We start from the raw sequence: 14,496 nt of genomic DNA, 5'->3' as shown, positions 1-14,496 counted from the left end.
GTTACTATTTTGTTGCTATTTATGAACCTACATACATACCTCAGAATAAACAATCTATAGTGAGGTTCACCTTATAATGGCAGTGTAGGAAGATAGGAGAAAAGGGTTGCCAGATCTCAGCCTTGCCACCCAAACAGCTGATACTGGTATATCTAATGAATTTAACTGTTCATTATTGTTGAAAATAGTTAATCATATTTTATTTGTCAAGAAAATATATTTTTTAAAGATGTAATAATAAATTTTCATGATTGAGATAAAATATTTTGTCAATTGGTTGAATTTCTACATTGTTGATAAACGATGTGGCAACAGAGCAAAGCGAGAAAGAGATAGCGCCATCTGCTTTGTTGAACGATAGACAAGGATAGCAACATCATTGCAAATCACACACTGCCATTATAACGTGGACCTCACTATAGTATAGAAGTTTTCTCTGCCGTAGCCTAGTTTTCTGAAATTTATTAAAATTCAACGAGGATTATAAATGGTGAGCTATTGCTTGCTTTTAATCTGTAGTATGAAAATGAAACCCTTGAAAATGATACGGTAAATCAATCTTGAATCTAGAAATGCTGGCTACCGCACACTGCCTAGCGGTAGATTTTGCAACTAATAATTGAGTAAACTGTACGCTTGCAGCATCTAGCGGCAGAAATGTGTGCTAAATTCGACAATAAGCGGACATTATTTCAGTTTAATTAAAATTACAGCCTTATCACAGTATACATACAGTATGGAAACTTGGCTACACCCTGACGCCAAAATCCGCCATCTTGTTAGGAAGCGCCGCATTGTAATAGTATTGATGGTAGGTTCGGATCACTTTAATGATCCGGATCAATTGATCTCGTTCACTGCCACGAGCCAATCAGAAGACCAGGATTGGAACTTCCCAAGGTCACGTGACGTGTTTAGTATTGGGGTCATGTAAAAAGCATTGGTAAGATAGGCATTTGATTACAAGTTTCCATTCTGTATATATTCTGTGGCCTTATTTCGCATTGTATCGGAGAATTTTATGAGACAAAATTTGTAGAGAAATTTACTACTAGATTGATCAGGATAAAAGCATTATTTTCAAGATTTCCAACCACAATAATTATAAATTGAGGGTTACCTCCTACTCTTAGCAAACATTTTTTTAGTAGGCCTATATTCAAACCGATTGTACATTTATCGATAAGAGAATCGAATAATCTATTGATGATTCTGATGGAACACAATATTCTCTACAAATTTTGTTCCATGTCATTTTTTTAAAGGAGTGAAGATAAGGATGGAATCTTGAGAAATCAAAGTGCTCGTCCAGAGTCTTGTACTAGATTACGGCTATGCTAGTTCGGACTTCTACCGCTAGATGGCAGGAGCTTACGGTTCTAAGTAAGCTATCCTACCCAAGACTTCTTCATTGTGAAAACTAGCTAGATGATGTAAAAATTGCAATCTTCTCACATTTTAGCTTGTATCTTCTGAACGGTGCGTTGTAACTGAATCTTTTAAAAAAGCTTTTTTGTAGATAAATAATTTTTCTATGAGGTGGTTGTATTTTGAGAATAAAATATTGAATGACAAAGAAGTGACAGAGCTGTAAACAAAACTTTTACACTACTTTTTTCACCCAGTTCTCTTCTGTTAGTTACTATTGATTGGAGTAGGCCTATAGGCTATTGAACAATGCTTTTCAATTGATCAAATAAGGGTCATGTTTTTACATAATGTTTTGTACAGAAGAATAATACCACAAGATTGATTTGAAAAATTTGTTTTAATGAGAAAAAGAAAGGCTCTATTTTTACAGTGAGCGATTTTCTCATTGAACTATTATTATCACAATATATTGCTAAAGTAACAATATTATTATTTTATGCTCTTCATTTATGCGTTCATATTATTAATTGATCAAATCTGAATAGCTTCAAATATTGTGATTACTGACCATAAAAGCAAGCTATAAGTAAAACTAAGGCAGATTGATAATAAAACTAAGCCAGAATATAGAACTATATTATAGTGAGGTCTTCTTCTTCTTCTTCTTCTTCTTCTTCTTCTTCTTCTTCTTCTTCTTCTTCTTCTCTTCTTCTTCTTCTTCTCTTCTTCTTCTTCTCCTTCTTCTTCTTCTTCTTCTTCTTCCTCCTCCTCCTCCTCCTCCTCCACCTCCTCCTCCTCCTCCTCCTCCTCCTTCTTCTTCTCTTCCACCTCTCTATCCTCATCTTCATCCTCCTCTTCCTCCTCTTCCTTTTCCTTCTCCTCGTTCTTCTCCTCCTTTTCCTCCTTCCTGCTAATCCTCCTTCTCCTTCTCCTCCTCCTCCTCCCCCTTCACCTTTTCTTCCTTCGTTTTCATCTCCACTTTCTCCTTCTCCTTCTTATCTCTATCTTTTTTGGAAGAGAAACGAGGACAGAGGCCTAACCGGTATCAACCTCTTCTCTCCTTGTCTAGTCTTCACCACATAATACTCCCTTCCGTTGACCTCTCTCTTCTCGGCATCCTTCAGCAGGCCAGCGAACGCTCGACGCCATACTGCAAAACGGGGCCGCTTTTTCACCCCCAGATCAAAGATTTCCTCGATTTTCCACGACTTTCCCGCTGAACTTCCGCGGCTGCCGGCCAGTTTTCTCCAGATGATTTCGCAGACTAGAACGACCGCGGCGGTCAGGAAGCCCGACATGACCGCATAGTAGGTCGTCAAGAGGTCGGTGTTCCTCAACTGGCGTTCTTTGTTGTGCAGATTGAGGGGGCAGATCTGCGTGTCCGACAGCGAGTTGAAGGCTGCCAAGTGATTGATTATGCCTGACTCCACGTACGATAACATCCTGAAAATAATTCAAAAATTTCAATTCCATATATCACTCCACGTTGTGAAAATGATAGAAAGGCAATGTTGTCATTTCTACTTTTCCACCGCCTTCTATAGTAGATAGACTACTTTAGGCACTTCTACTTTTCCACCGCCTTCTAGACTACTATAGCTAGATAGCTTATAATATTTATTTATTTATTCGTGGACAGAATCACAAATCACATAAATATGATTAGAAAGAAACAACAGGCTTGGCCCAAATCTATTCCATTCCCTAATTTTGATAAATTAATAAAATGTCCAAAAAATAGGTTATGTTTCTACTGTAAAACGTTCAAGTTCAATTTTCGTCAAAAATTATATATAAGCTAAACATTTTGAATTTAGAGAAATTAAAACACCAAACTATAACTAATATAGTGAGCACCAAGTAATAACGGCAGTGTTTGATTAGCAATGGTATTGCTATCCTTGTTTATCATTCAAAAAAGCGGAGGAATTGAAAAAATTCAAAATGGAATTCTGAGACATTTATACATTAAAAAATTTAATTGCTTTTGTCCCTTTAATTTCCCAACTAGTGAATTAAGATCGATATTTAAAGTACACTCTCTAGAATTACGCAGATCTGTAAATAATGCTCTATTGCTATTATTCAACATATAAATCATAAAGTTCATATTCCATCATTCATAAATTTATTGAATTTCAATGTACCTTTAAATATGCTAGGCCTAGAAAAAATATATTGTTCAACATCCCTTTTGTGAGAACTACTCATCACTATAATTCGTTTCTTATTAAAAGTCTAAGATTATATAATACTTTGAATGAACATATAGATCCGTTTTCAAACTCATTTAATGTCTTTAAGAAAAATTGTGAAATGAATTTATCTTGTAGCTCGTTTGAGTCATGAAATGTTATGAGCTTTGACTGGAACTCTTTTTGTTTTCTTTATCTTTATTATTAACTTTTATTATTATTATTTCAATTTTTGATTTACTTTTTATCTTATTCTCTTCTATAATTATTCCATAATATTTTTCATCTTTCCCGTTTTCTTTATTATGTAGTATGGTTATCTATTAATTGTGTAAAAAAGGCTCTTCATGGTATTGTCTGGGAGCCTTTATATGTGTATGTATATAAGTAAATAAATAAATAGATAAATAAATGGCGCTATCTCTTTCTTGCTTTGCTCTGTTGTAAGATTGTCTTTTAACAATGTAGAATTAATGATCAATTAACAAAATATGCCATCGTAATTATAAAAATTCATTATGAAATATTATTGAAGAATATGATTTCTTTGCTTAATAAAATATTATTGATTACTGTATTTTAAACGAGAATGAACAATAATTAATAAACCCGTATCAGCTACCGTCAAGAAGGCATTGACAAGACAGAGGTTCAGCAACGTTGTTCTCCTATCTTTCTCCACTGCCATTATAACGTGGACCTCACTATAGTCGTACTGTAACAAAATAAAAGGGAACTTGATATAATGTATCATATATATCAATATTTTATATTTTATTGAGTTTCAATACTGTGGTGTAGTGAAGGTTGATTTCCGTAATTATTATAAAAATGTTGGATAGGTGCCGGGTATAAAGAAAAGTTAAAATTGTAATCAAATTCAAAGAAACATAATAATAAATACATAGTCAGGAGCTTCAGCCAGATAGTCGGAATTGAGAATGAATATTTTTTGTAAATTAATTGTATTCTACACTTCCAAGAAACGATCTGACAACGTTGCCAAGCAGGAAAAGGATAGCGCTATCTGCTTTGTCTAAATACAGACACGGATAGGAAACAATAATGTCGAGAAGCTTTAGCCAGATAGCCAGAAACGTTCTGAGATTGTAATACTATATTATTATAGGTCAACGTTATGATGGCAGTGGAGAAAGATAGGAGAACATCGTTGCCGAACCTCTGTCTTGTCAATGCCTTCTATAATAGACGGAAACTGATACAGGTTTATTGATGTAATATTAACTGTTCATTCTCGTTTCAAATAATCAATTATATTTCTCCAAGTAAGAAATATTTTTTGATAATTCCATAATTTATTTTCAAAATCAAGATCAAATATTTTGTTAATTATTAATTAACAGTTTTAACAATAATTAACAATTGGGACAGTTTTGGGCATGAGCCTGTTGTGCCTTTCCTCATGTTAAGTATTTGTACACAATGTAAATAAATAAATAATAAATAAATAAATAATAATAAATAAATAAATAAATAAATAAATAATAATAAATAAATAAATAAATAAATAAATAAATAAATAAATAAATAAATAAATAAATAATAAATAAATAATAAATAATAAATAAATAAATAAATAAATAAATAAATAATAAATAAATAATAAATAAATAAATAAATAAATAAATAATAAATAAATAAATAAATAAATAATAAATAAATAAATAAATAATAAATAATAAATAAATAATAAATAAATAAATAAATAAATAACTAAATAAATAAATAAATAAATAAAAAATAAATAAATAAATAAATAAATAATAAATAAATAAATTCCACATTGTTAGAAAACGATTTGGCAACAGAACAAAGCGAGAAAGAGATAGTGCCAACCGCTTTGCTAAATGATAGACAAAGATAGCAATACCATTCCTAATCAAACACTGCCATTATAGCGTGGACCTCACTATAGAGATTGATAATAGGTGGACTCCGAACCCCACTCACACCCTGTTGAAGAGCGCTGGCAGAATGCTGTGCTTGGGATATGCGAACGCTGTGGAGCGAGTGAGATAGCTGTCGGCTGTCAACACATAGGTACATCTGTCTTTCTCCAACACCTGCTTCATTGTCTTGTTTATATAATCGGTCATCATGAAATACATCAGTTCTCGCTTCTCTTCAAGGTACAGCCAATCTATAATAAATGATAATAAAATCTTTATTTATTAGAACATTTTTGATAGAACGGGCTTAATTTCACAGATATATTTCCTATTTTAGTGATGATAATAATAATGTGAAATATTTCTTCTATGTTTGATTTTGAAGCATCTAAATTTAAAAATCTACTTTGTGGAAATAATTAAGAACTGAACATTTTGTAAAGTGAACAACTACAAGACTTAACTCATTTCGGACTATGTCTTATCTAAATTTGGGAGAGGAATAGCACAATGTTACCTTATTTTTTTCTCTCCCTATCATTTTGATGATGATATTGTATGAATTGGATCAATAAAATATGAAGAATAAATTCCAACATGGAAATACTAAATTAATTATGGTGATAGAAGTGGAAAGCTGAATGTTAAAGAAGAATTCTACAGATATGCGACAACAAAACTTAACAGAGATAAAATAATAAAATATAATCCAATTATTATACATCAATAACTCAGTTTTCGAGACAATCATGCAATCATGAACTTGAAATTTTTAGTCCTAGTTTGAAAAACCATATGAATATAGAAACACATGATTATAAACTATACGGTAGTGAGGTCCACGTTATAATGGCAGTGGAGAAAGATAGGAGAGCAACGTTGCCGATCCTCTTTTTTTATAGACGGTAGCTGATGCAGGTTCATTGATGTATCATTAACATTGTTCATTCCTGTTTAAAATAATTAATTATATGTTACTAGTAGTTCTGTAACAGTGGTCCTCACGCAGTATTCGCATTCACAAGTACCTGATGTCACTTGTTTTGTTAACAAACTCAGTTCACGTTTGAATTTGTATTCCTTATGATATAATTCATCGAGTTCCGTGATAATCTTTCTATGAAAATTAATTTTTTACAATCAAAAATATTATAATTTCTCCAGCATTATTCAGTTCATTTGGTTATTTTTAATCACCTATTAACTTAAGTTTTTTTTTCGAATTTGAGAATATTGATACTAATGGGCATGCATAATAATAACATGACTGCAAAACAAAATATTGAGACCAGAGACCTTAAAGCTGCGATTAGACCAAAGCTATCAACAAAATGTTAATAACTCACTCCTTATAGATTACATTAGATTGAACAAAACTTATCATACACATGATGAAGATGTGTGTTTGTCAACTTCCGTTCAATCCAATAGAATCTATAAGGATCAAGTAATTAACATTTTGTTCATAACTTTGGTGTAAACCCAGCTTAAATATGCATACCTCTTTAAGGTCTTTGATTGAAACTATAGACCTTATACAAATACAGTAATAGACTGGCTTCTCCACACATCTGAGTTATCACTTGTCAGCTGATTTATGATGAATAATTCTATAGTCTGATTTTTACTCTAATATTGGCGTATGAAGGAGGCTCTTTTTTCCTTTTATATTATCCTTGAAATGCAAAATTTTCAAAAACCTTGTATATACGTCAACGCGCAATAATTAAAAAAGGGAACATGAGTGACAAATTTCATGAAAATCTATTACCGCTTTTCGCCGTAAATGCGCAACATATAAACATATAAACATTTTAACATTTAAACATTTAAACATTTAAACATCTAAACATCTGAACATTTAAACATTTAAACATTTAAACATTTAAACATTTAAACATTTAAACATTAAACATTTAAACATTTAAAATTTAAACATTTAAACATTTAAACATTAAACATTTAAACATTTAAACATTTAAAATTTAAACATTTAAACATTTAAACATTTAACATTTAAACATTAAACATTTAAACATTTAAACATTTAAACATTTAAACATTTAAACATTTAAACATTTAAACATTTAAACATTTAAACATTTAAACATTTAAACATTTAAACATTTAAACATTTAAACATTTAAACATTAAACATTTAAACATTTAAACATTTAAACATTTAAACATTTAAACATTAAACATTTAAACATTTAACATTTAAACATTTAAACATTTAAACATTTAAACATTTAAACATTTAAACATTTAAGCATTTAAACATTTAAACATTTAAACATGTAAACATTTAAACATTTAAACATTTAAACATTTAAACATTTAAACATTTAAACATTTAAACATTTAAACATTTAAACATTTAAACATTTAAACATTTAAACATTTAAACATTAAACATTTAAACATTTAAACATTTAAACATTTAAACATTTAAACATTAAACATTTAAACATTTAACATTTAAACATTTAAACATTTAAACATTTAAACATTTAAACATTTAAACATTTAAGCATTTAAACATTTAAACATTTAAACATGTAAACATTTAAACATTTAAACATTTAAACATTTAAACATTTAAACATTTAAACATTTAAACATTTAAACATTTAAACATTTAAACATTTAAAATTTAAACATTTAACATTTAAACATTTAAACATTTAAACATTTAAACATTTAAACATTTAAACATTAAACATTTAAACATTTAAACATTTAAACATTTAAACATTTAAACATTTAAACATTTAAACATTTAACATTTAAACATTTAAACATTAAACATTTAAACATTTAAACATTTAACATTTAAACATTAAAACATTAAACATTTAAACATTTGAACATTTAAACATTTGAACATTTGAACATTTAAACATTTGAAAATTTAAACATTTAAACCTTTAAACATTTAAACATTTAAAAATTTTAACATTTAAAAATTTTAACTTTTAAAAATTTAAACATTTAAACATTTAAACATTCAAACATTTAAACATTAGGAGAAATGCCAAACCGTCGACTTGAATCTTAGACCTCACTTCTTTCGGTCAATTAAGCAAGGAATTAAATTTTCCAATAATTTATTAAATAAGATGAAATGTTTTGTTAATCAATTCTACGATCTGGCAACAGAGCAAATCGAGAAAGAGATAGAGCTTTGTTGAATGATAGACAAGGATAGCAATACCATCCCTACTTTTTTGACATTTTTAATCAAAATTTAGGAGAGTGACAGTTTTGGGCTTAGCCTGTTGGTTCTCTCAATCATTGTGTATGATTTATGTTTGAATTTGCATGAAATAAATTGACAATTAAAACCATAAGTGAAGTCAATTACCTTTTGCAATCAGGTTTTTTACTTGATCCTGATTTCTGACATTCACAAAATGTCCGTATCCTCGGCTTGCTGAGTATCTTAGCACATTCAGATCGGTTTCTACCTGGTAAATTTATGGAAAAATATATCTATTAATCAGTTTTATTGATAGAAAATATTTGAATAACTAAAATACAGTCCTCAAGTCTTTGTAATGTGTAAGATTTAAAATTTCAAATGCAGGTAATCGTTGAATATCTTCCTTTAGAAATAGTACTTGTTGGATAAATTGATAAATTTGATAGAGCACTGATTGTATTGTCAATCCGACCCTTTTATAGAGTGGTAAAAACATAAATTATTTTTATGAAAAAAATAAAGAATAAACAAATAGAATTGTACTTGAAGGTCCTTGGCTTAGTCATGAAACTGAAACATGTTAAACTGTAGCATAATAAAGTGAAAATTGACAGGGTAACAGTATCTGTGATACTCGATGATGGAAAAGTTCCAAAATACCTATTGTCAGGTCCACGTTATAATGGCAGTGGAGAAAGATAAGAGAACAAAGTTACCGATCCTCTGTCTTGTCAATGCCTTCTATAGACGGTAGCTGATACAGGTTTATTGATGTTATTGAATAAAAACACAAATATGTTATCAAATTTTACTCAGTTTTCTGGACACTGTGTGTCAGAAATTCTACACAAAACTGAGTAGAATTTGACAACATATTTGTGTTTTTATCCAATAATTATGGAACATATTGTTTATCTACAATATTGACAATGACTCAGTCGATAGTTCATTGATGTAATATTAACTGTTCATTCTCGTTTAAGATAATCAATTATATTTTATTAAGCAAGAAAGAAATATTTATTGCCAAAATCATTAAACAAACTTTACAAATGTGAAAAATATAAAAATTTTCATATGCAATACATTGCAAAAACTTAAAATTAAAATATTTTCCATTTAAAAATCGATTATAATATTATCATTGGCGTTACCAGCAAAACTAAGTAGTTTGAGCGATGGCAACGAGTAATCAGTCGGCTATAATTAGTGGCTTGAGATTAAGTCGAAAATAGAAAAAAATATAATAAAGAAAAAAGAAACATATGGAATGTATGAAAAACTAGAAAAAAAAATAAAATCTCAATCCGAAAAGAAGAAGTAGGCTACTAAGAGTGAAATACTAAGAGAGCAGAAAGACTAGAATGAATTCATAATTTAAAAAGTCAAAAGAAAAAGAGATTATTCATGTAATTATTAATCTACAATTCATATTGAAATTATATTTTTCAATAATCATTGCATAATGAATTCTTGTAATAAGGATGAGATATTTTGTTAATAATGATTAATTCTGCATTGTTAAAAGATGATCCAGCAACAGAGCAAAGCAAGAAAGAGATAACGCTATATCCGCTTTGTTGAATGATAGACAAGGACAGCAATAGCATTGCCAATCAAACACTGCCATTATAACGTTGACCTCACTATAACAGTATGAATTGTTCTTTTTTTCATTTCTAAAGTGTTTTCAAAGTTTAATATTAGCATAGAGAAACAATATCATAAGTAGATATCCCATGGTATAGGTCGTTTATGTCGCAGCTTTTACTGTCATCTCAAGCCGATTACTGTCGATTATTGTCGATTTTTACTGTTTTGACCGGGTAAGAGTGTATGAACGGCACAATAAGAGAGACTGCCAGCGTCATAAAGCTTCACAGGAAAGAACTACGTGGACTATCAGCTTGAGATAACAGTAAAAGTAGCGACATAAACGCCCTATACCATGGGATATCTACTTATGTTATTGTTTCTCTATATGGTATCACCTTTATAGCGAATTCGAGTATGCCTCCGTCTCTAGTGAACCAGTGATAGGAGAGTCGAGCAATGTCTTCTATATTCTGGATCGGAAGTGTGAACTTGGATAGCGTGAGAAACGCTGTCAGATTGGCCGTATAGAATGCGGTCAAAATCATTATGAAAATCCACCACGTAGCAAAAAGAACTCTGGATGAATCTGTGAATAGATTAAATCCATTTTGAAGATAGCTTTGTTGATATGGATATTTAAAATGATAATCATTGTTTTTTTCTCATTGTTAGATCTTTGTTTTTTTGTGGAATGAATTGAATTGTAATTTATGGTAGATAAATCTGAAAATAAAATACTGAATAGAAAGAGTGTAGTGAGGTGCACGTTAAGGTGCGTGCAGATTTACGCGCCACGAACATGAGCAATTCACTTTTGATCAGCTGATGCCAAGCTCTGTATATCTGTATCTTACCGTTTCTGTAAAAATACAGATATAGTCAGTTGATTAGAAGTGAATTGCTCATGTTCGCGGCGCGTATATCTGTACGTACCTTTATAATGGCAGTGGAGAAAGAAGAGTGTTGCCTTTTATAGAGGATAGCTGATACATGTAATAAATTACATAATCCTTTTATAGAGGATTATGATGTGATATGTGATAAATCTGATGTGCTTTTAGAATATTAAGTTTGTTTTTTGGTCCTGCAAAATTATTTCTCTAATATGTGAATATTTCCTATTATTATCACTAATGCAGGCTCTCTCTTTAAAGCCCCTCTATCTGAATATTATAATGACAGTAGTCAATTATTACATATATGCAGTCCTATACATAAAGAAAAACTCATCAAATTTGAAATTGAGACTTGATAGACATTCTTACAACACAAGGAATTGTAATAGGATTGATACTCCCTACCATCGACTATCCAAAACAGCGAACAGTTATGGCACTAACGGTATCAAAATGTACAATGAGCTACCTTTGGACTTAATATTAGAGACAGAAAAATTTCAAATGTAGGTTTGCAAATTGGCTGTTATTGGATCCTTTTTATTGCATAACTGAATTCTTTGAATAACCAATAATAATTGCTTAGTGACCTGCTATATGTATGTATGTGTATGTTCATGTATATACTTTGTAGTATCTATTTGTTGCTCTTTGTGTTCATGCAATTTTAGTTATTTTTATTTTGTGGTCAAGAGTCACAGCTCATGCTGTAAACAGTGATATCTCACTTTTGTTAGTGTGTTATATTTTGTGAATTGACGTTGTCTTTTATTCTATGAATGTTATAGTGAGAAAATTATATTATTTATTTATTTATTTGATGTAAAATTATTTCTTCTATGTTTGGTATGGAAACATCTAAATTTAAAAATCTATTTTGTGAAAATAATTAAGGACTGAAAATGTTGTGAAGTGAACAACTACAAGACTTGACCTATTTCGGACTATGTGTAACCATAGAGAAACAATAGCTTAAGTAGATATCCCATGGTATAGGGCGTTTATGTCGCAACTTTTACTGTTATCTCAAGCCGATTACTGTCAATTATTGTTCATTTTTACTGCTTTGACCGGTAAGAGTGTATGAACGGCACAATATGAGAGACTACCAGCGTCATAAAGCTTCACGGGAAAGAACTACTTGGACTATCGGCTTAAGATAACAGTAAATTTTGCGACATAAACGCTCCATACCATGGGATATCTACTTACGCTATTGTTTCTCTATTGTGTAACCTTCTAAATTTGGGAGAGGAATTGCACAAGGTTACCTTAATCTGAAATTCTGTATCAATCTGAATTTTCTCTGTTCTGTTGTACACGAAGAAAAACTTGAATGAACACCAGCTAAGGAAAGATATACATCCCTATAATACACGGAGTAATCGAACTATTGATACACCTTTTTGTAGGCTATCAAAGTCGCAGAACAGCTATGAAAACATTGGTTCAAAATTATTTAACAAACTGCCTCAGGAATGGATGGAAGCTCCAGCTGGTCTGTTCAAACAGCGAGTGTATAACTGGCTACTAAGAAATCCTTTTTATTATCTTATTGAATTTTTAGAATTGCAAAGTATTATGCTCTAAACTGTATAAAATATGTATATGTATGAAATTTAAACTGTATCATCAAGAGTAGCATTTTAAACATTGTTACATTTATATTAATTTGAGACATTTTCATTCATAACAAATTATTATTAACAAACAGTCTTACGAATAGAAGACTTCTTACTCTTGTAAGAATAGAATATTGGAATTATCGACTATTTAATTGAATTAATCAAATTAACTTGTGATTTTTATTAGATGTGGACTTAATATTTTTGATTTTCCTATTTTAATGTTACCTTATCATAGCCTAATATTATGTAAATTTAGACAGGGTAATTTTTCAACCCATTACTAAAGTGACTCCACTTTATATCGTTATATAGATGTTAATGACTCCACTTATATCGTTTGATATTAAATTTGAATTAGAATGTGTTGTGTGTTGAATTAGAATAATTAGAATATGACGTTGTCTGTAACTATAATCAGTTGAATGGCAATAAAATTATATTTATCAATCTATTTATTCATTCACTTATTTTTTCTCTCCCTATCACTATCATTTTGGTGATGTACTCATTGTGTTAATAAATACTAACACTTTCTCCAATCTATTAATAGCTAGCAGGTAAACTGTGTTGGTTGTATCAACAAATAAATCAATCAATCAGTATTAATCAGGTACCGGTACTCATCCTTGTTTAAAATAATTAATTATACTTATTTATTTTCCAATGTTTGAATAATACATTTTTGACATTGAATACGTAGTCAATTAATCATATTTCTACATGAAACAAGATAGTGGAACAGCGTTGCCGATTCTCTGGCAGTGTATTTTCACTGATGCTGTGTTACCTGTGGCAGGATTGAGTGTGGAGCCTTGCTTCATCAGTGCACCGTACACGAACCAAGCACAGCTGGAGAGTGAGAAAGAGCGACTGTGGTTTCCTCCACAGAGCTTGTCTCTCAGTTTAATAATGCCGTACATTGTGGGACCCACCAGTAGCAACGAAACCAGGATCAGTTGCCAAACCTGAAATAATAACTAGTAGTTCTGTCAACAGAAGACCTCACGCAGTATTTTCAAGTACCTAATGTCACCTGTTTTTAATGTTAACAAGCTCAGTTCACGTTTGAATTTGTATTCTATGTGATATAATTCATCCAGTCCCCTGATAATCTTTCCATCATATGAGAATTATGTAGTTTTTTTACAATCAAAAATCTGGTGTGGCGCACTCACACAACTTTCCCTGCCGTTATGAAAATTGATCACCTGACGCTAGTGTTCCCGCGCATCTCAAGTCTACTATTCAAAAATTTGAGCCAGCAGTTGACAGGGCAATAACGCTGGAGACACACGAGGTCTGCTATCTCTTCATAGTGAATCATTAAATAGAATCAACAGTTGCCAACAGTTTGCAATAATTGGATAATCACATTTTCTCGAATTTCGAGCTTATTTTTAATTTTAGGTGAAAATGTTACTGGACATTAATTGAAGAGATGCTCTTGTTTAATCTTTTCCATTCGAAATTTTTTGTTTGAATTTTATCTGAAGCCTGATAATTGAGAATCTAAAATCAAACTTTGCATAGATGGGGCGGAGCTCCTGAAATTTTTACAGATATGGGACTTGTGGCAGTTGATAGAGCTTATCGATGACTATTCTAGTTATAACTTTAATCAAAATCGTTGGAGCCGTTTTCGAGAAAATCGCGAAAAACCCTGTTTTTAACAACATTTTAGTCGCCATCTTGAAT

General features: G+C 30.5%; 1 protein-coding gene across 1 annotated transcript in view; it reads right to left on the bottom strand.

Moving 5' to 3' along the window:
• Positions 1-1,749: 1,749 nt before the first annotated feature.
• Positions 1,750-14,496, bottom strand: part of LOC111052542 (glutamate receptor ionotropic, delta-1) — a 24,449-nt gene continuing 11,702 nt past the window's right edge. Inside the window, exons 6-10 of the mRNA XM_039429865.1 lie at positions 13,589-13,766; positions 10,673-10,863; positions 8,844-8,946; positions 5,538-5,727; positions 1,750-2,814 (exon numbers count right to left, since the gene is read on the bottom strand). Of these exons, the coding sequence (XP_039285799.1) occupies positions 2,373-2,814; positions 5,538-5,727; positions 8,844-8,946; positions 10,673-10,863; positions 13,589-13,766 (1,104 nt within the window). The 3' untranslated portion in view covers positions 1,750-2,372. The remainder of the gene's footprint in view (positions 2,815-5,537; positions 5,728-8,843; positions 8,947-10,672; positions 10,864-13,588; positions 13,767-14,496) is intronic.

This window comes from Nilaparvata lugens, chromosome 6, assembly GCF_014356525.2.
Source record: "Nilaparvata lugens isolate BPH chromosome 6, ASM1435652v1, whole genome shotgun sequence".
Taxonomy (NCBI): Eukaryota; Metazoa; Arthropoda; class Insecta; order Hemiptera; family Delphacidae; genus Nilaparvata; species Nilaparvata lugens.
Note: the sequence above shows the minus strand (reverse complement) of the source record. Positions and strands in the feature narration are given on the sequence as shown.